Raw genomic sequence first — 22827 nt, forward strand, 5'->3', positions numbered from 1 at the left:
GACGGATGGCAAATAGCCTTTTAGTGGTGATCTCTTATAATGTTAGTTATAATGTTATAAGTGGAAACTTATATAATGTTATATACCAGTTTTGCTTTAATTAAAAAAAAAATTTCTGAGCAGGAATATCATGGTAACAATTAAGGATGATTAGTTTGGCTCCAAACAAACTAGTAGGAAACACTTAAATTTAAGCAAAAATAACACATTTAAATATCTGCAAATGAAATCTTTTGCTTTCAGTAAAAACTCTATATGCTAAGTATATGACCCCAAAAACCCACTTGTCAAATTGCTACTAAATTTGACTCACTGGACTCCTTATGTTCTTACCCCAAGTTTCTAATTAGCATTTTTAAAAAGACCTGTGTCTTAGACCTGCCTTCAACTATTATAATTGGTAAACCGATTACCTTTTCTACTTCTAGCTTTGCAGGCGCAAAATCCTCATCAAGGGCTAAGCACTGAAGAAACAGCTGTAAGGCATCACCTAAAAAACCAGCATCCTGGAGTACTTTTCCTTTCCTGAAGTAGACCTTCGATGAAAGCACAAATACACAACTTTTACTGATAGAATTATTTTTGAAAAATCAGTATCAAGAAAAAAAATGGTTTGCTTAGAAACGTGCATTTTGAAACTCTGTATGACTCTGAGAAGCCTAAAGCATTTCAAAGGTATATTTACACACTTCCCTGGAGAAGCACTTATGGAAAAATGACTCAAAACCTTATTTCTAATTATATCACTTCAGTATTAAATCCAGAGTCTTTCTTTTTTAACAGTTTTAAAATTGTCCATACAGATCATTTTCCGTCTTATTCTTAATATACATTTGCCTTGTACTAACCAGTCAAGTCAGCATGGGATTCTGTATCATTTTTCATATTAATTTATAATTTTTAGAGCATCCTTACTATATTGTCCTCAAAAGCATGGTTTCAAATGGGGAAAAAGTCATACAAAATAGTAACTTCGAGCTTAAAGAACATATATGGGACATGAACTGATTTGCCTTGGCAATTTGATAAAAAAAATTAGTAAACTGATCACATATATTTGCCTCAAGTCTTTTTTAAAAGCGCATGGGCAAGGCAACCTCCCTTGTCCCCATTTACTGTATTAAATCACTGCCTCATCTAGTCCCCATTTTCCAGCTTCTGAAGGACCTCCTCTCTTTCCATCAGTATACCTCCTCCATCAATTTTCAGTTTGGATCCAGTGGGACTAGTTGTATCTCTTTGAGGAAATTTTGCATACTCAAGTCTCTTATTTTTTTTTTCTCTGTGCCTTAAATTCAGATTGTTCTTTAGTTAGGAAACAAAGGCTTCTTAGGATTTAAAAATTGTTAGATAGCCATCCACTCAAAATACTAACCCTAGATTTCTAGAACTCTATATATTTTAAGAGTCAAGAAATCTATTTTGTTAAAACTTATAACCATAACTGAAATGCATGTCCCCTACAGGTGAAATTTTTAAATGTAGGTAAATGTAAAACAGTAACTTTACCTCAGGCCAATTTGGCAGTTGAAAGAGAACCGCATTTAAATCTTCTATGGCTGCTTTAAACTCCTGGAGACCAGCATATGATTCCGCTCGGTAAATTTTTAGAGTCACATCACTGGGCTCTGAAACAAATATTTTATAAAGGTTTATTTTTAAAATATTATTGTCCAATCCACAAAATACATACTAGATTAGGAGCTGACTTTGTGATTCCAGCTAATAACCACCAAAGTAGAGTATAGGTGCAACCCACTTACATGTTGAATTTTATCTAGAAGTTTTATCGTAAGACTATATGTGGATAATTTTAGCACAGGAAATGATGGTTTTTAAGTACTGGACATATTTTATAATATGAATAATCACCTCTAAGAAAACAAGTGTTTTCTTAAAATAGGGAGGGCATTCTATACAGATTTGAAAAGCAGGTCTTAGATGTTTAGAAGATTTGCTTCTTTATGGTAAATCTTAATTTTTTGTATACCTTAATTTCTAAATCCTCACTTATAAACAACCATACATGCAACTAGTGCACACTGAATTTCCACACTAACAAAGACTGACCAAGGCTCAACCTTAGGAGGGTATACAAGGGTCCTGATTCTGGAGGAAATGGGTTGACAATTTAAGAGGTCAAAATTTTAATTCCTGCCATTAGCACAAATGGTATTGGATCATCCCCAAACAGATTTAATTTCGAATGTTTCTGAGAAAAAGCTTTGTTGATAATTTGACTACCATCCTCTACATCTGCACTTGAGAAACCAAATTAGTATCCAATGGCATTCAGAATTCGTTAGCTGGTATCACCTGTGATACTACCATCAATTGTTACAGGTACGTAGATTCTAAATCTGAAGTCTAAGCCAAAAACTAATTTTCAGCACATCTACAGACAAATTAATCTGACTCTTCTTTTAAAGCTATTCATCTTTGAAGCCTTCAAAAATATATGCTTATGAAATAAAGCATTCATTGTGGAAAGGGTATAAAGACCCATAATGCCTCATTTAAAAAAAAAAAACTATAATAAAACTCCTCAATAGCTCCCCGGTTTACTACTTTTTAAATGATGGCTTTCCTACAGATAACTCTCAACAACGAGACTGGCCTTTTTCAGCTGATGCTTAAGAATTGGAACTATATTTTTCCTTCGAATTTATACCAATGAAAATGTTCAAAAGAAGAATGAAATATTTCAAGAAAATATTTCATGCTTCCTAAATAAAAAAGACACATCTAGAATATTTTGTCTTTTGTTTCTTAAAGTAATATAATTGGAAACCATTATCTCTGAATAAAAACACATGGAAACTGAAAGCTCAATATGATTCATCAATCAAGAATGAAGAGTCCTGACACAAAACTTGACCTGTAGGTGTTCAAAAGATTTTATTTTATCCCTGTCTTTGAGGAGCTTACAATCCAATTAGAAAATTTTATTTTATTGTGAAATTGGATCGTGTAATCTTGATTTGACGAAAACAACTGGAGTTCAGAAAATTGAGAGCCGTGCGTGCCAAAATAGGCCAAGAATGAGTAGTCAATGCAAAAGCATCAAAAAACACTGACCAATTAAGGACTGCTCACCCAGAGCTGGGGTGCTTCCAACAGCATCCTTGAGCCCCCCTGCTTTGCGTCTCAGAGAGAGGGAGTTCACTGTTGCAGCAAGCAGCCCTTTCCATTCTTGGTTCCCTTAGGGGCTTTTTTTCATTTCAAATTTTTTCTTTTACAGCAGGTTCCCATTGCATCACACTTGATGCCTTGCACATTCAAAACTTTTGACTATCAAACCCTTTTATCAATGCTTTCACTACTCATTAGAGGTTCTTTGGGTTAACACTGAAGTAAGTATACAAGAACACCAATGTCATTGACAACACCCAGCCAACGTATCACACTTCTCCACTCTGACCAAAGTGAAAAAACACTGTTTCCCCTCTCCTCTCAACACAAAAACACTCAGGCTCTTGAGATTCCCTAAAGGCGGGCCTAAGAAGTTAGTATATATTAGAAGAGAAAAGGTACACATAAAATTACAAGAGGGCTAGATTGTAAAAGTCTTGCTCCCCAATTCTTCATAGGTAACATTTTTATTAAGAACTTCAAATGTTAATGGAAATGACTTTATAAGGGGGAAAAGAAAACCTCTTCAAGCGAGTTGAAAATTCCTAAAGCTTCTTAAGAGATTAGGGTCACCCCACCCACTTATTTTAAACCCTTAATTCTAAAAAAGAGCCAAATGCACTATTTGAGACCGTTGAATCGTCAAAGCATAGTGTCTGCCCTCCATGTAAACTTCTGCAAAAGGCAATTGTAAACCACCCCCCTACCCCCCAAAAAACAAAACCCAAAAAACAACTATCAGCCCAGCTGTGTTAGTAACTCAAGTTTGAAGAGTCAACAAATGTTTCCAGTATGTTCTCTACGTGGCCTTGAGGACCCTGGAGTGAACAAGTCACCTCACTGAGCATGCTATCAGGCCATTACTGCGGGTACCCTAGTGCCTGGCACATTACAGACCCAATGTGTTGAAAAAGTGAACAAATACAAAGATGTGGTTTGGGCTAATTGTACTAAAAGCATGATTTAACTCCCAGATCTTTATCTTCAGTTCTGAGCTTTTCAACCTGCCTTCAGATTCACCAAATTTATAACTGCCTGCTATAATTTCCTCAAACTCAGTACATTTCCATTACAAAAAAAAAGTCTTGGGGTGCCTGGGTGGCTCAGTAGGTTAACTGTCTGCCTTTGGCTCAGGTCATGATCCCAGGATCCTGGGATGGAGCCCCCCGCTTCTCCCTCTCCCTCTGCCCCTCCCCCTGCTTGTACTCTGTCAAATGAATAAAATCTTAAAAAAAAGTCTTTTTATTGTATTCTCTACTAGTAACACCCCTGATTTCCCAAATTCAATCTCCAACTTTGTCAATTTTACTTCCTATATTTCTCAAATCTGTCCCTGCTCTTTTCCAATCTTAACTGCTAACAGCCTTAGTTAAAGGGTCCAGATCCAAATTTCTAAGATTTTTTCAATAGCTTGCTAACTGCTCTCCCTGCCTCCTGTCTTACCCTACCTATAGCCTCACCATCCAGAAGATCAGATAGGTATTTTAGCACAACATACAAATTCCTACACACCTGGCTGGCTCCTGACCCTCGCTCCAGCCTCACTTCCTATCATTATCAACCTTCCCACTTTAGGCTCCAGTAATACCTAACCTCACCCCGCCCCTCGTCTACCATTCTATTTCATGCCTCCTTCCTTTGCTCACAGAACTCCCTCCTTGTCAGAGCTCTACTTCAATACCCCACCTCCCCTTGGTCTGGGGAACTATTTCTCATCCAACAGGACTCAGCTCACCAATCTCTTCTCAAGATGTTTTCTTCAGAGACTACCCTCACTTGGCACATCAATAAGGATCAAGAGCAGGAACTCTGAGGTCACACTGCTTGGGTTCAACTTCTGGCCCCTCCACTTACTTACTGTGCCTGGGGCCAAAAGGCCAAACACCTCTGTACCTGTTTCCTCAGCTACAAAATTGAGGGTGTTTCCTAAAATTTATTTTTATTTAAGAAACACCACTTATTATGATTTGCAACCTTCAGAACAATCCTACGTGGGTCTAGCACTGTCCACAGCTTCCCAGATAAGGAGGCTGAGCACAGAGAGTTTAAGTAACTTGCCCAATATCCAAAAGCTAGGAAGTGATGGATTCAAGATTCTCCCTCGGGTGGTCTGGCTCCAGAGTCCTTCCTGTTCACCTCTGCAAATAACAGTATTTACCTCACAGGATTACTCAAGAGTAATATATGCAAACAGCTCAGAACAGGGCTTGGTACATTGTAAATGTTGGCTATTATGATTGTGTTCATTCACTGGATGTGCACTGCCTTCAGTCTAAAATCTGTTTCTGAGCTCCTTCCATTATTTCCTGTCTTTGTGTCCTCAAATCCTGGCTTTGCTAAATGTTTGGTGAGCAAGGAGAAATTCATTAAAATCTGTCCCCTATGCTCAATTCATGCTCCCATTTTCTCTTCTCTTAGACCCAGTAATATTGCCAGTTGTCAGACAAATAAAAACTGAGATAAAATTCTGCTTCACATTTTGAGGAAACCCGGTCTTAAGCTGCCAAGGCATTTCATGGGCTGAGGAGAGTTCTCCAGAATCCCAATTACTCATCTTTGTTCCAATCCTAAGGTTGTTTCCTTAGTCCATCTTCAAGAAACTTTCAGATTATAAAAGTTATGTTTATTTATAAAACTTGAAAAACCTACAATATTAAGAAACATCTTTTTCCCACCATAAAGAAATAACCAGTGTTGGCATATAACCTATACGTTTTTCCTACGGGTGTAGATTACATTTTTCATTTTATAGTTTTATGAACTCTACCCTATAGATAGTTTATAAACTTCTTTTTGGGCAATGTAATTAAATCCACATGGTTTTTAATGGTTGCAAAATACCCTACCATATTCACAATCTATTTAAAAATACACTACTCAGCAGTTTTTACTTCCAATGTTTGCTAATATAAAAAGTACCACAGGGACCCCTGGGTGGCTCAGTTGGTTGATCGTCAGACTCTTAATTTCCGCTCAGGTCATGATTTCAGGGTCCTGGGATGGAGCCCAGGCTTGGGCTCCACACTCAGCGGGGAGTGTGCTTGAAACTCTCTCCCTCTGCCCCTCCCCATTTGTGTGCTCTCTCTCTCAAATAAATAAATCTTTAAAAAAAAAAAAAGGGTACTACAATGAACATCTCCCTGTATGCCTTTACATATCTGTTTATTTCCTTAGTCACTGTCTATAAAGTTGAATGGCTGTGTAGAAAATTATACATACAAAGTTTCAATACATTCTGCTAGACCTCCTTTTATAAAAACTTATTGTACACAGCAAAAGAAACAGTCAACAAAACCAAAAGACAACCGACAGAAATGGGAGAAGATATTTGCAAATGACATATCAGATAAAGGGCTAGTATCCAAAATCTATGAAGAACTTCTTAAATTCAACACCCAAAGAACAAATGATCCAATCAAGAAATGGGCAGAAGACATGAACAGACATTTTTCTAAAGACGACCTCCAAATGGCCAACAGACACATGAAAAAGTGCTCAACATAGCTCAGCATCAGGGAAATCCAAATCAAAACCTCAGTGAGATACCACCTCACACCAGTCAGAATGGCTAAAATTAACAAGTCAGGAAACGACAGATGTTAGCGGGGATGTGGAGAAAGGGGAACCCTCCTACACTGTTGGTGGGAATGCAAGCTGGTGCAGCCACTCTGGAATACAGTATGGAGGTTCCTCAAAAAGTTGAAAATAGAGCTACCATACGATCCAGCAATTTCACTACTGGGTATTTACCCCAAAGATACAAATGTAGGGGTCCGAAGGTATATGCGCACCCCGATGTTTATAGCAGCAATGTCCACAATAGCCAAACTGTGGAAAGAGCTAAGATGTCCATCGACAGATGAATGGATAATGATGTGGTGTATATACACAATGGAATATTATGCAGCCATCAAAAGGAATGAAATCTTGTCGTTTGCAACGACATGGATGGAACTGGAGGGTATTATGCTGAGTGAAATAAGTCAAACAGAGAAAGACATGTATCATATGACCTCACTGATATGAGGAATTCTTAATCTCAGGAAACAAACTGAGGGTTGCTGGAGTGGAGTGGTGGGGGGGTGGGAGGGATGGGGTGGCTGGGTGATAGACATTGGGGAGGGTTTGTGCTAAGGTGAGCGCTGTGAATTGTGTAAGACTGTTGAATCACAGACCTGTACCTCTGAAACAAATCATACATTATATGTTAAAAAAAAAAGAAGAAGAAGATAGCAGGAAGGGAAAAATGAAGGGGGGCGGAAATCGAAGGGGGAGACGAACCATGAGAGACTATGGGCTCTGAGAAACAAACTGAGGGTTCTAGAGGGGAGGGAGGTGGGGTGATGGGTTAGCCTGGTGATGGGTATTAAGGAGGGCACATACTGCATGGAGCACTGGGTGTTATATGCAAACAATGAATCATGGAACACTACATCAAAAAAAATAAAACTAATGATGTATGGTGATTAACATAATAAAATTAAAAAAAAAAAAAAACTTATTGTACACTCCCACAAGCTGTGTATTTTTGTCCTAGAAAAATTTAAAAAGTCATTGTTTTAATGTACATTTCTTCAGTAAGTCTAATCTTTAAAACTATCTATTGGCTAGATTGTTTATGCATAAGAATAAACATTCCACGTTCATAATCTTTTACTCGTTCTTCTGAGTGTCTTTTTCTTAGATTTATATGTTGACCTATTTCAACAATCTCAGTGGCTAACCAAAATGCCAAATTTCTTTGCTTCTATTACTTTTTCAAGTTCAGTATGGTAGGGCTTGGTTATCATAGTTAAACCAAAAGCCGCCCGGGTGGCTCAGTGGGTTAAGCGGCTGACTCCCTTGATTTCGGATCATGATCTCAGGGTCCTGAAATCAAGCCCCCACCCGGGCTCTGTGCTCAGCGAGGAGTCTGCTTGGGATTCTCTCTCACCCTCTCCCTTTGTTTCTGCCCCTTCCTCCCACCTCATGCTCTCTGTCTCTCTAAAATAAAATAAATCGTTAAATTAAAAGCTGCCAATTGACAAGTTATTAGTGATTGATTAATAAAGTCCAGGAATAGTAGTTTGGCATACTTAAGATCATAACCATTGGATTTAGAACATCTGGGTTTATACCCCAGTTCGGACAGTTTACCTTACTCTCTAAATCTCAGTATCCTCACCTATACAATGCTTGTGACACCTACATCTTAAGACTATTGTGAAGACTACATAGACAATGCGTGTTGACAGTTAACACAATGCCTGGCACACAAATACTCAATAAATAATAGGTATTGTTAATATTACAAAATATTTCAAAATAAGCTGAATAGCAATGAGATCAGCTCTCGATACAAGGTATTAGAAATAGTACTTTTTCTTTTACCCAAATAAACCTTTGCCAGGTGAGAAACATCTTTAGGGATTGGTAGTGCAGACTGGATAAAAGGAGGGGAAAGGAAAAAAAAAAAAGACTGATCGCATCCTACAAGGGGTGGGGTGGGAATGTGAACAGAAGCTTTTGTCTTACATTTTAGAGTCTGTCATTCACCTTCTACAGTTAAACATCGTAACAATTTTGAAAAATATTTTTACAATGCAAGGCATAGAATACTATATAAATTCATTTAAATTCTCACTTGAATGTATCTAAGCCTCTTAGAAATATTCCACTAAATAGAAAAACCAATTCTGAATACACCAAAGGTTAATATATAAATAACTAAAAATCTAAGATAACAGAGTTTTGGTAAATTTTGCATTGTTTGATGGATAAAGAACAGATTAAAAAAACATGGAAATTATTTAAAACAGAGCACTTAATATTTACATAACCCGTTTTCCCATCTTCTATATCAATAAGAATATGCCATTGTAACTAATCTTTGTAGTGACCCTGATGCATTGCAAAAATCCTTAAAATGACTTCTGAATTAAAGAAAAGGTGAATCAGACATTTACTGCATACAGGCTCCGTTTGTTAGAGATCAATTAAGCAATAAGCCCCTTTTCTCTTCAATAAATGCCAATTTGCTGCGATTTTAAAAGAAATAAAAAAAAATACAAACTCCATAAGGACAGGGTCTTTATTTTGTCCACTTCTGTATTTCCAGCACCTAAACACGCCATGTATGTAGTAAGAACTCAGTAAATACCTGCTGAATAAGAATACGTGAGATTTATGATTTATATGCTAATTTTTAAAATCAATTTGAGTCTCAGAAGCAATATCCACATACCTGGTGCTTTTGCTTTCAGTTCTAACTTGGTTATTTACTTGCCTTAAGAAAGGCACTTAAAATTCTTGGAGCTCTCTTCTTCAATCTGTGAGTTAGGAATGCTAAAGTTGCCCTCCTACCTCACATGATCTTTTCTAAGGATCAGTTAAGATAATGGCAAGGAAAATATTTTGTGAACTATTAAACACCATATTAAGTGTCAATGTTAACTGTTTCAAGTGTTTTACAGATTAAGTTAGGCCGTATGAAATTTACTGATTAAATAAATTTAAATCTCTTCACATTAACCTAGTTAAGATATTAAGCACCTTTACATTTTCTTCAAGTGTATTCAGATTTACCTATAATTTGACTCATCTTTTTATAACTAAAGCCTTTCAGGATCTGTATTTTATCGATGGATGCTAAAATGTTACTACTAATTCACATATATAGGCTAGAATCAGGATTTAACCCTCACTCTGGTAATATTATTAATGTGGGAGAGAGAAAAGGACAGGGCTTGACATCATAAAATTTAAATATTAGCTAAATCATCTTCTAGTTGTAGCACAACTTTTACATTTAAAAAATATTTTTTTAAAAGATTTTATCTGAGAGAGAGAGCAAGAGACTGAGGGAGAGCATAAGCAGGGGGAGGAAGAAGGGCAGAGGGAAAAGCAGACTTCCAATTCCCCAATTCGGGGCTGGATCCCAGGACCCTGAGCTCACGGCCTGAGCAGAAGGCAGATGCTCAACCGACTGAGCCACCCAGGCACCTCTAAAATTTTTTTAATTAATATTTGTTAGGCATTTATTCTGTCAGGCACCATTCAAAGCATTTTACATCTCAATTCTCCTAACAGCCCTAGGTAGTTGTTACTGCTGTTATCTATCTATGAGTTATCATCTATCTACGAGATACTATTCTCGCTTTTCAAATAAGGAAACCAAAACAAAAAGGTTAGACAACAGGCCCAAGGTCAGAGAGTAAGTGGAGGGCTGTGCTGGGACTCAAGCCCAGGCCAAGAGCTGCCAAGGTTCACAGCTTTAACCACTAGACCACACAGCCCCTCCACTGCCAACTGCCTCAATTTCCTTCCCAGGTAAGGGTACTCCACAGGATTCTTTGTGAGGATCAAAGGATAAACATTTTTTTAAATGCTTGATAATAGGCAAGAACTATATGATTAATACTAAAGACAAAAATTTACAAGTATTTTAAATAAACTGTTCTCCCCCTTATGACCTTTATTTTTTTTTTTTTAAACCAGTTCAAACTGTAAAGTACAATGTTCTTTTGTCTTCTTTTGGGAGGGAGGGGTGTATATGGGGAGGAGGCAAGTCAGTGTAAAAATTCATTAAAAATAAAAGGAAAATAGCATAGCAAAGTGGGATCATTTCAACAGGCTCTTAAGTATAAAGATCTAACACAGAAAAGACTTTTACATAATAGCCCTGAACTAAAGGGACAGAAAGTTATGAAACATCTGAGTTAATACCAAAAGATCAATAGATTAAATGTTATCTAAATATATTTCAATTCGACAGAAACTTATGTAATCTCAGTGGGAAACTTCTGATTTTGGAAAAGGTTTTCAAAGTTTCCTTTCTTGTCAACAGGGATAAATTTGGATGGGTGTGGGCTAACTGCAGACTAGATTATCTTTTTCTAGTTAATAGTATTTAGTTTTTCATGATAAGAATTCTACAAAGAAATTGTAGTGAAGGTCTTTTTTCATTATCAACAATGAAAAGTATCATTAGTAACTCCATCTGTACCATCTTAAACACATTTCAAACGCCCATCTAGTTAACTAGCTGACTCTGAAAAAGTTAAAGCCTAACTACAGATTTATAACTCTACTAAATGTTTTTATTTACCCCTATAAATTGTTAGAACACTTCATATCTGTACTTTACCAACTATAATTTGTTAACTCTAAGATTTTTTTTTTTCCCTCCTATGTTGCACTAAAAATTTATGGGATGAAAAAAGTTATCCTTGTTACTAACATTCAGACACATTTTTGAGAATGGAATTAATGATTTTTGAAAGACCTCAGACGAGGGAAAAATAGGCTAATGAGGTGAAAGACGACTTGAGTTCTAGTCCCACAAAAGTAAGATATAAGTAGCTGAACAGGCAAAATTCCCATGTGCTGACTATGCAGACTGTCTTTAAAAAAGGCGAGTAGATACGGGTTTTTTTCTGTTAAAAATAATATCCTCAATCCAAGGCCCCAAATCTTCCTTAATTAAAAGATTACTGGTTATAGAACACTAAGCCAGACCTTAAATTAGTAAATGTGCTCACTGTTCTGTAGATTAAGACCTGAATTCTTATTAAGTGCCTAATTTAATTCTTACGGAGTGCAGTATTTAATACTGCATAGTGCTATCAATAAGTTTCAGCCTTTATTTAATACTAGCGACAAAGAAAACTTCCCTGGAAATGTGTCAAACATTTTCAATGGATGAGCTATAAAGCCAGGGCCAACCCCAGTGCAACATTTAGGAGAAATGGAGGATGTAATGTTGCCTCTACAACCAGCTACCTGTGTGACCGTAGGCAAGTCATGTCACTGCCGTAGCTTCTGCTTCATTTTTAAAATGAGGACCATGGCCTAGATGGTCTGCACTTCCTCACTCCAACTTTATTTACCCAGAAAGGCGGAGCTGTCTGTATCAGAATTTTGTATTCCAACTAGTCCTCTTTTGTTCAGGGTCTACCATTCTACTCCATTTTATAACTGCCTACACTTCCCATAAGGATACTGAAAGATATGAAAATATGCCAAGTTTATGTTTTGAACTCTAAAGGTATTAAATAATTAAATAATATACTATCACTAGTTCAAAATGACTAAGCACAAAAAGAGTTTCAGTTACAGTTAATCAATTTACCTAATACCGATTTATATTTTCGATGTCTTTCTCCGGGATTATTCCCGCCGGCATTACTTATGCCAAGAAAGACTCCAATCTTGAAATACCCTTTATTTAACACAAGATTTAACAATGACACTATTGACATTTTGGGCCTGATAACTGTGTGGGAGGCTGTCCGGCGCACTCTCCGATGTTCAGCAGCATCCCTAGCCTCTACCCATGAGATGTACCAGCACTACTCCCACAAGGGGTGGCAACCAAAAAAGTCTCCAGGGATTACCAGATACTGCTCTAGATAATGTCCTCTGGGGGGTAAAATCCACCCGGGGTGGGGGAACCACCGATTTAAAGAACTATTCATTCTCCCTTGGTAAGTCTGGCTGTGTCCCCTAAAACCACCTTAAGAGTGCTAACCTAGGCTAAGAAGCCGAAGCTGCTTCCGAAGAAACGGACAAAAGATCTAAAAGGCTTTTCCCCACAGCCTGATCAAGAATGGAAAGGCAAACAAACGTGTCAAAGAACTCATCTGAGACTACCTCTTCATCTTGACCGTGAACTAGGGGTATTCGAAAAGTAAGCACACGTGTGTTTACGAAATAAGTATGGTCTGGGAATAGATAGGTAAACCATCAAGAAAAACCAGTGCTGCAGACGTTTTCAGGTAAGCCCGGACACCCCCGGGTAGCTCCGACACCCGCCCCAAGCCCAGTGGCCGGCGGGGCCTCCCGGAGCTGGGTGCGGGCGCGGAGCTCCCGCCACGCCCACCGGACGTCACCCGTTACACAACCCCCCCCACCCAGCTTATGCAATTCTGCCCTCCCGCGGCTTCCAATTGCCCCAGTGACTTTTGTGGGGTACGACGGTAAACGTTGCACGCCTAGCCTCGGCTGGAGAGATCCTCTCCCCGCCCCGGCTGCCGTTTGCCCGCGGCGGACTCGGCCCGGCCCGGCCTGGCCGGCCAATTACAGGAAAGAGCGCGGCAGGAAGCGAGCGGCCGCTCCGGCTTGCCCAACTTCCACCCCATCCCGCGCTCCGGCGGCCTGGCCCCGACCACCCGCTCCGCTCGGGACGCTCCCTCCTGACCGCAAGGCCGCGGCTGAGGGAACCCCGAGCTTGTGCGCCCCTCCCCGCGCCGCGTCACAGTCGGCTCCGAAGGCGATCCCCATTGTGACCGAAGCACCCCGGGGCGCCGCCCCCTCCCACACCCTCCAGGACCCCGAAACCCTACAAGCGGGAGCGAGGCGGCCTCGGGGAGGCAGAAAAGGCCCCCTGGGGCGCAGACGAGCTCCGGGTAGCCGGCCCGTCGGGAAAAGGAGGGTGGGGTCGCCCGGGCCCACGCCGCATCCCCGCGCGGTCACCTGCTCTCAGCGCCTCGCAGGCGGCGGCCAGGGCCTCCCGGTAGCGCCCCTGGTGCAGCAGTTCCCCGAGCCGGCCGGCCGCGCGGGCTCGCTCCCGCTGGCCCGGGAACCACTTCTCGGCCAGGTGGTTGAGGACGACGCTGGTTCTGAAGCCCGAGGCGGCGATGGCGGCGGCCAGAGGCGGCGGCCGCGGAGTGGTGCCCTCAGCATCAGTGGCGGCGGCGGGCGGCAGCCGGTCCCGGCAGAGGCGGCAGCGGGCACGGAGCTCTCTCCGCAGGCAGCGACGGCAGTAGCTGTGGCCACAGGGCACGGTCACCGGCTCGCTCAGGAAGCCCCGGCAGCCCAGGCAGCTGAGCAGCCCGCCCGCACCGGGGTCCGCGCCCGCTGCCAGGGTCGCGCTCCAGCCCAGCCCGTGGCGGAGCCGGTAGTTGAGCACCAGGCAGTCCACCAGGGTGCCGAGGCACTCGGGCCTGACCGGGGCCCCGCGGCGCAGCGCCGCCGCGTACGCCTCCAGCGCTCCCTTCAGGTGGCCGCCCAGCGCCAGCAGCTCGCCGCGGTGGAGCAGCAGCTCCCAGCGGTCCGACTCCGCCGCCACGCGCTCCAGCCGGTCGCCGCTGCCGCCGCCCACTTCCCAGAACCGGCCCCGGCTCCGCGGCGTGGGGGCCATCTCCCGGCTCCCTCCTGAGGAGCTCCTCGCCACGTCCGGAGAAGACATGGCCCGCGGAGGGCTGCTCCTCCGCCGCCGCCCGCCGCCACGGTCGCGGAGCCTCCGGGGCGCGCGGCTCCGCACGCGGCCCGCGAGCTGGGGGGCGTGGCGCGCGGACACAGCGGGGCGGCGCGCGCCCGGGAAGCCCCGGGGGCGGGGCCTGGCGGGCGCGGGGCGGGGCGGAGCTTCGCTGAAGCGCCCGGGACTCCCCCGCACGGCCTGCGCCCCGGGTCCCGGAGGAGCCTACCGCCTGGCCCCGCCCCTTCCGAAACCCCTTCTGGGGAGGAACCCGAGGTCAGATGATCCCCCAGCGGGGATCTAATTGGCTTCTCCCGAAATAGGGGCCTGGCGTGTAATTGAACAAAGCCCCTAGGAGCCCGGGCCTGCAGCCTCTTCGCCTTTCCTCTGGACGCCTACTCTCACCTGGCAAGGCTTCTCTCCTAATGCCTGCTTGGTGGGTGCTTTTCTGCCGGCGGCTAGCCTCCCGGGACTAAAGCCCAGATCGCCTGCACTCCCCCGACATACCCGGCGTCCTGAGTGGGCACCCGCCCTCCCTCCCTGGCGGGTGGGAGCTTCCCCGTGTAGATGTCAGGTGCACGTCTGCATTTTCTTTACACCCAAGTTACAGACGGACATGTAGAGGCAGAGGACCTAAGAATGCGCGAAGTCAGTCTGATGACTTAGTGACTCCTCAAGTCTAGGCTAGGTCAACTTTAGAAACAAAATAACCCCACCCACATTCCTGAGCAGACTCCCTCCAGAGGGCAAAACAGTTTTCCAGGGTGGCAAGTTACTGCTGCCTTTCCAGTTTAAAACTCACCCCCACATTCAGGAAGAAAGCCCACAGGTTCCCAAGGTGTCAGACGGTCCTCTTCACATCTCATTCAATGCTCCACAGCTGGCTAAGGCCTATATTTGACATTTTTAAAGAGAAATCACCAAGATGAATAGTTTTCATATGTCAGTCACAATAACCCTACAACCCAAGCAGGGTCTGCAGTATTGCCAACAGAAGAAAAAAAATGATCTGGGTTTTATATAATGGACTATATTTCCTTTAAACTTGATGTCAGAGTTTAAAGCTCTCAGCTGAAAATATAGATTTGATTATAGGCTACTAGATTGTTAATGCTGGAAGTGACTTAGAACTTTTAGTCCTTTTTCAGATGGTTAGAAACAGTGACCCAGAGAGGGAAGGTTACCTGCCCCAAATCACACAGCTAATAATATACAGAGGCTCTGCTCCCTTCTTTCATTTCACTTTTAGGTTACTATGTTAGATCTTAGAAATATATTGCAGGAGATTTTCAAAATGAAGTTGGTAAATGGAATGTTAACCTGAGCATGCTATGCCTGAAATTGGCTAACGTTTAATTAACATCCTTCTTTATATGGAACAGGCAGTTAGGCTCAAAACTGCTTTGAGTTACATATGTTTTTACTACACAATGAACAAATTTTGTAACTTCAGAAAAGATGTAGATATATTGCCCCAAAAGGAACAAGGAAAAAGCTTGCTGAGGAAAAACTGAGTTCCCACTCCGACAGGGTGCCCGGGCAAACTGGTTCATTTACCATTCCCATTACACCTGAAACAAACTATAGCCAAGAAACAAGGAGCAACTCCTAATCATTTGATGTGGGGAATGTTAGGATTAATTCATAAGCATAACCCTGAATTTAATCCTCACCCCCCCATATTACTACCTTCCCTCAATATTAATAAGAATGACTTTAGTCAGATGCCCACATACTCATTGGAGACTTGAAACAGTAAGTGGTAAAACAAATATCCATATGTAGATGGACATTGACTTTTTGTGATACATTCCTGTCCTTAACAGCCACTGACAAACATGTACAATGATAACTACTTAATACATGTGTTCATGATTATACATGAAGTATAAATTGATAAATCTGCTTATAGTTCTTTCAGATATAGTTCGAATCAGGTTTTATTATGGAATCCCCCCCACCAAAGTAAAATGTATGGTTTAGAAAATAGTGTGAATCTGTCATTTGGAGTTTCTTTCCCTAATAAATGTGACATGACCACATCTGATTCTGGTGTGAAATAAAATGGTACAATTACAATAATGTAAGAGGGAAAAAAAAATGGGACCGTGGGAGGAATCTTGCCGTGATCTCCTTGGCATTTGTGAATGGTTATAATTCATGTTTGCTGGTTTATACATTTACATAACTGGTTCTCATTTATGTAACTTATTTATGTAAGAGACTGTACCGCCTCTCTGGCCTTTGTGTGCTGCACAATTTCCCTCTGAAACAGGAAGTCCGGGGCAAAACAATCCCGGGCTGTAGACAGGTCACTCTTCCATCATTTCGTGCCACCAAAAGAGGATATGTATGCACTTTGATGTGACTGCCTTTAAATTAAGAGGAGAGAAAAATTAGTATTCATTCATTTTCCAAAATTCGGACTTGGGTCTCTGGCTCGCCAGGCAGGCTGCAGAGGAGGAGAGGGAACCCATGAAATAGCCCCCTGGCCGGAAGGAGTGCCCTGGGGTGAAGCTCTCCCCTCTTTTCCTGCGAGCGTAAAGTAGTAAAATCATGAGATTTGTATTTCATTTCAGTTTTTTAGTGTTGTCTTCTAAAATAGATCAGTTATGTAAGAGAGTAAGAAGAAAAGCATATCTGTTTCCTAATTTGGAAAATGCTTATCACCATCATTCCCTTCCTCCCCCCCTCCCCCCCACCACACCAGAAGGAGACTTTTCCTGATATAGTTAGGTAAACTCCTATTTAAGAAAAACGTAACATAGTGCTTTTCCTGGACACGAGTCAGCTGAAGATGTGTATTTGAGCCTTTTTTTTTTTTTTTTTTTTTGCCGTGGGTGAATTTACCATTTGTTTCTTCACATTCTTACCATTAAAAAAGAAAGACCAAATTTAAGCTTTAAAGAGCCAAGCAAAATTATGTCCTCTTCCTGATTTATTGCAGTTGGTAACATTCTAGTCACTGCATGGAAAACAGTAAACTCTAAAGTCCAATATAATCAGTACACACCCAATAGCATATCTGAACATAACGCACAGATGAAAGGGTCTTCAGAGACCACCTCTCATAGCCCTCATTTTATGTGTGTGAGAACACTAAGATCTGAGAAACTCCTAGTTTAACGGAAGTCATACCAGAGGGGCAATCTGGGGACCTGGGGCTGCCCATTTTTGTGCTCTCTATCTGGAAGGAAGTCATCTGGCCTCCTTGAGCCTCATTTGCCATCTGTAAACTGAGGGACCTGGAACCATCTCTCAGGTGCCTCTGCCTCTGGGGCTGAGCCCTAGGGGTTTGTTTGAACACAACTGAGAGGAGGCAGAGAGTCTTCCAAGCTCAGGAACACAGCAACGTGACACCTGTTACATTTTCGCAGAGGCAAGGCTGAGAATGGAAGAAGGGGGTATCAGGAAGCACACTTTGCTGATGCACACCCAGGCCTGTCCGGGGGAGGGGAGACCAATCTCTGGGATGTGAACATTTCCAGTCACAGACCAGGGATCTCCCACCGCACACACTTCCTCACCCCTACTGTAATTCTGTGAGAGGCTGGAGAAAAGTCTGGGTGGGGGGGGGATGGTTATATAACTTGGGCATTTGTAGGGAAGTTTATATAAGATGCTAAAAATACAGTATATGATTGCTATAATGGTGTTCTAAGTGAAAAGCCCTAATGAGGACAACCTGAGTAGGTTAAATAGAGGTGATGCTAAATAGATATCTAAACCCAATTGTCTGCAGCGACTACTGTCTAAGCAAGTACAGTTTACTACTCATTATTAAAATATTCTGTTATCTTCATGGCGAACACTGTCAGTGTGTTCAGGGGGCACTACACTTACCATGGGCGCCCTTCTTAATTCTTCTTTCCAATACTCTAAAAAATCTAGAAATACTAGGTATGTAACCCATATTCTATTTTATTGGTAGTCAAATTGATAAAATGAATATATTTCCCAGTATTAAGCTGTGAGAAAGAAAGAGACACAGGAATAAATCCCATATATTATTTAACAAGCTTTAAGAATTAACCACATATGGATTCCTCTGGTACTCTCTGTCTTCCTTCCTTGTCTGCACCCTGCCCCGTGTTTTATCACTTATCATCATTTAGCACTTATCATCATCTCATATATTATAATTTGTCTCCACCCTCAAGAATGCAAGCTCCCGAAGAGCTGTGATTTCTGCCCATCCTGGTCACCGATGTGTCTCCAGCACCTAGGGCACTGAAAAGACACTAGACAATCTTTGTTGAATGAGTCACTGACAAATTAATATCACCTAACATTCTTCATTCTTGTTAGTGATGAAAATACATTTACCACTAACACAATAGGACAGTATATTTTCTTCATCTCTCCTCTCTTTCTCTTATACTTTTCACCTAGTCTGCCAAAAGATCTTTTTGGTTCTGCCTTCAGAATATATGGAGAATCTGACCCATTCTCACTGCTCCCTCCGCCCCTGACCTTTCACCCCTTCCCTTCCCCCCTCCACAATCCCACAGTCACCCTGGCCCAAGCCACCATTTCTCCTCCTAAAATAACACAATCAGTTTGTTATTCTTTAGATAAGAATTTTGCAAGTGGAAACATATAAAGAAAATTATACTCAGCAACACTATATACATTTATGCACATCAGAAAAACAAAGAAATATATAGTTGAAAAAGTTCGAACTGTGCAGGTCCACTTATATGTGGATTTCTTCTGATAAATATAGGACAGTACTGTCAATGTATTTTTTCTTAATAATATTTGCTCTAGCTTACTTTATTGTGAGAATACAGTATAAATACATATAACATACTATATATATGTTAATCAAATGTTTGTGTTATTGGTAAGGTTTCGGCCAACAGTAGGCTATCAGCAGCTAAGTTTGGGGGAGTCGAAAGTTATACATGGGTTTTCGACTGCGGGGGTCAGTACCTCTATCCTCTGCATTGTTCAAGGGTCAACTGTAAAACCACCTAACATAGCAAATGAAGCTTTAATAATTTGAAAATTATAAAGCACTAATAATCTGGATAGAATCTAGCATGATTATTACTATTATCATTTAGAAACGCCTGCGAAACTGGAAGAGTAGAAAGTCTTCGAAGATTTGAGAAGACTTGGTGGGATGCCTACACGGGTCAAAAAATCTTGGAGCCATCCCCAGCTTCTCTCTTTCTCTCCTATTTCTCTCACATACACAAGGCTAGCAAATCGTTTTGGTTCTACCTTCAGAATGTATCCAGAATGTGACCCCATCTCTCTCTGCCCCACCCTGGTCCCAGTCACCAGCGGCATCTCACACCTGGATTACCGCCACAGCCCTCTAACTGGCTCCAAACCCCTTTGTTCTCTTATCAGCACAACAACCAGGGCAATCACCTTAAAACATAAACAGTATGCTCCTCGAAACACAGAATTTACTCCTCATTTGAGCTCCGGAGAAAATCTAAAGTCCTAATGAGTGACTCAGAAGTCAGGCCTTGATCTATCCTACCCACCAGCCTTTCTGATCTCATCTCCTGCTGGTCTCTCCATTCTCACTCCTCCCTGGACTCACTGGCCTCCTCAGGGCCTTGGCCCTTTCTGTTCTCCTGGCCTGGGATGCTCTTCTAATATATACGCTCAAGGCTGCTTTCTCTCTTTTCCTTGAAACATTTGTGCAAATGGCACCCTCTCCGTGATGACTTTTCTGGTCTCCCAATCTCTCTGCCCTGTTCTTATATCTTTAGAGTTTATCCCTAATATACTGTATGTTTATTTTACTTACAAATTCCACAAGGGAAACTTCAGGGACAGGGGGACAAGCACAAAGGGCTGAATGATCGAGATATTATTTATGTATATAATAAACAGCTTTATTTACTGTTGGATTTTCAGTGCTTAGAACATATAATAGGTCCTCGATAAAACAACAACAACAACAACAAAGTGTTGAATGGCAGAATAAGGAAGGGGTTTTGGTGCTACACACGGGAATACGTGTGCTTTGCTGCCCACCTTCTTCTTGTGATGGCTACAGTCATTGTGCCACTGCTAGAGGGGAGAGTGAAGTTTATGGAATTAAGGATGTGGCATGGAACCTATAACATGGTTTCCTCTGCCAGATCTAACAAAATAATAATTATATTTAAGAAAGAGAAGTAGAAATAAAGTTGCAGCGTCAGCTTACTTGAAAAGGAATCACGAATCCTAGCACCGAGTAAATGTACTTTTGGAAAATTCATGTATGTCCTGGCAAGCTGCTAAACTCATTGTGCCCATCAACTACAGAGGAACCCCCACCTCTGCCCCCCTCCGTGCAGTTTCATTTCATTTGTACATTCCCAAGGTTATACAACTTGGTCAGGCTATCACCTGGCTCAGAGGATAAAGGCATCCGATGCACCTTTGCCTGGCTCATTTTCAGCTGCTGTGTGACTTTTTTAGAATCGGAGTTACTGAATTGTAAAAATTTAAGACTGCAACTCACGGAAGAATGAGTGATGTGTATAAAGTGAACATGTGTATAGTTTCCTCTGAAAGACTGGAGTAAGTTATTTGGATGGGATAGGCATTTGAGTTGGTGAAGGAGATCCAGCATGTTAAGTAGGCTGTGAGTAGATTAGGCCAGATGACCTGTGTCCCGAGATGGTCCACAAGTTCTCCAAAAAGGAGAGATGTTGACTTCGGGTAATGGAAGAGTTCACAACCAGGAGATGAAAATGTACAGAGGAGAGAGTCAGGGCAAGGAGATAATGGTGGAATGAGCTACCAGGTTAGAGGTTGAAAGTTAAGAGAAAACCAGAGGAAGAGGAAGATATAGATTGTATCAGGTGGATACGTGCTACAGAACCATCTTTATTCAGTGTCCAGTGCGTGCTATAAGCCAGGCTGGCTTAGGGCCTTGGACAAGAGAGAAGGATCTTTTTCTATCCCTTTTCCGATTCTGAAATAGCTAGATGAAGGGACATTCTTTCAGATTTAGCGAAATAAATTAAGTAAACAACACAGACTCTGTCATCCAGTACGGAAAACTAATTATCATAAAAATAAACCGTTTTGAACAAGTTTAAAAATGATGGATACATCAAAATACTACAAAGGGAAGTCAGGCCCAACCGAAGTTTTAGGTTAGTCAAGAAAGACAGTGATGCTTTCCCGTGATCCATCCTTTGGTGTTTCTGTCAATAACAGAACACTGAGCTGGATGGTCCAGGGATCTCACCCTATAAGATAGTTCCTACATTCTTATGTCATGTCTTAATTCATCCCATTAGCTCCCTTATGAAACCAAATCACAAACACATAATAACTTCGAATAAAATGCCTTGCCATCAAAAATGTCTCGATCGGAGCTGTAAGTAAAATGTGAAGCATAGGAATATGTTCTGGTATGTGTATCGGTTTATGATGACCCCTTCTCCCCCTTAACAAACAGGCTGGTTCATATGAACTCCCAGAATCCTGGCCACTAATTTAATCTGATTCTGACCCCGATCTTTGTAAGAATTCAGGACTTGACGTCTCTGACTCTGACTCATTTGTTAAGTGACGACACTTCTCATCCAGTGTGGAGGGAACCAAACATTCCTGCAAACCCATTTATTACCAGGGTGACTTCGCTATGGGTGCCTTTGACTTTAGAGGATTTATTTATCCCAGTATCACTGTATCATTCTCCCCTATTACATCAACTCAGGCCTGAAAGAATTAAGGCCTATCCCATAGCCAGTGCTTCTCCAGATTTACATCAAACCTTTCTGAGCAGAAGGGGCATTTTGAGTAATAGAACAGCTCCATTTTTGTTTCTCCTAAATTTGGTGTAGCCAAGTTATTTGACTCCAAATATAGCTAGATAGCTCAAATACAGCTCGCATTAGCTGCGAATACTAAGCTTTCATCTATAATTGACCCTTAAACAACACAGGTTTGGACTGTGAAGGTCCACATACAGGAAGATTCTTTTTCCATAGAAACAGTACAGTCTTATAAATATATTTTCTCTTCCTTATAATTTTCTTAACATTTTCTTTTCTCTACTTGCTTTATTGTAAGAATACAGTATATAATACAAATAACATATAACACATGTGTTAATAGAATGTTTATGTTATTAGTAGGCTCTCAATAGTTAAGTTTTGGGGCAGTCAAAAGTTATACTCAGATCTTTGACCAGGCAGGGGTCAGCGCTCTTACCCACCCCTACCCCTCTCATGTTGTTCAAGAGTCAACTGCGTATCTGTTAAAACAGCTTGCTTCGAAGAATATTTTGGATTTTTTAATATGATAAATCAAACTTGGTTTGTGTTTATCTGGAAACAAAAAGAGCTACTTATATGTGTAAGAAAAGTGTGCATATGCAGAGACGGTGTCAGTTGAAGGACACTGTGTCACGCAGTTATGCCAAAAAGCATCTCACCCAGAGGGTAAGCCTCCTGGATTCTGGGTACCTATGGGAAAAGTTTCTCCAACTCTGTGTATGATGAGGAGGTTGTAACACATAATTTCTAAAGTTCCTTCCAGCTCAGAGAGACTGT

General features: G+C 41.6%; 1 protein-coding gene across 2 annotated transcripts in view; it reads right to left on the minus strand.

The window, feature by feature from the left end:
• LONRF1 (LON peptidase N-terminal domain and ring finger 1) overlaps positions 1-14399 on the minus strand; it is a 38553-nt gene extending 24154 nt beyond the window's left edge. The window contains exons 1-3 of one of the 2 annotated variants that reach the window (XM_036070065.2): positions 13585-14399; positions 1510-1628; positions 414-536 (exon numbers count right to left, since the gene is read on the minus strand). In XM_036070065.2, the coding sequence (XP_035925958.1) occupies positions 414-536; positions 1510-1628; positions 13585-14299 (957 nt within the window). In that variant the 5' untranslated portion in view covers positions 14300-14399. The remainder of the gene's footprint in view (positions 1-413; positions 537-1509; positions 1629-13584) is intronic. The other variant, XM_036070064.2, reaches the window with a different exon arrangement.
• Between the last annotated feature and the right edge of the window lie 8428 nt (positions 14400-22827).

This window comes from Halichoerus grypus, chromosome 3, assembly GCF_964656455.1.
Source record: "Halichoerus grypus chromosome 3, mHalGry1.hap1.1, whole genome shotgun sequence".
In the NCBI taxonomy this organism is placed as follows: Eukaryota; Metazoa; Chordata; class Mammalia; order Carnivora; family Phocidae; genus Halichoerus; species Halichoerus grypus.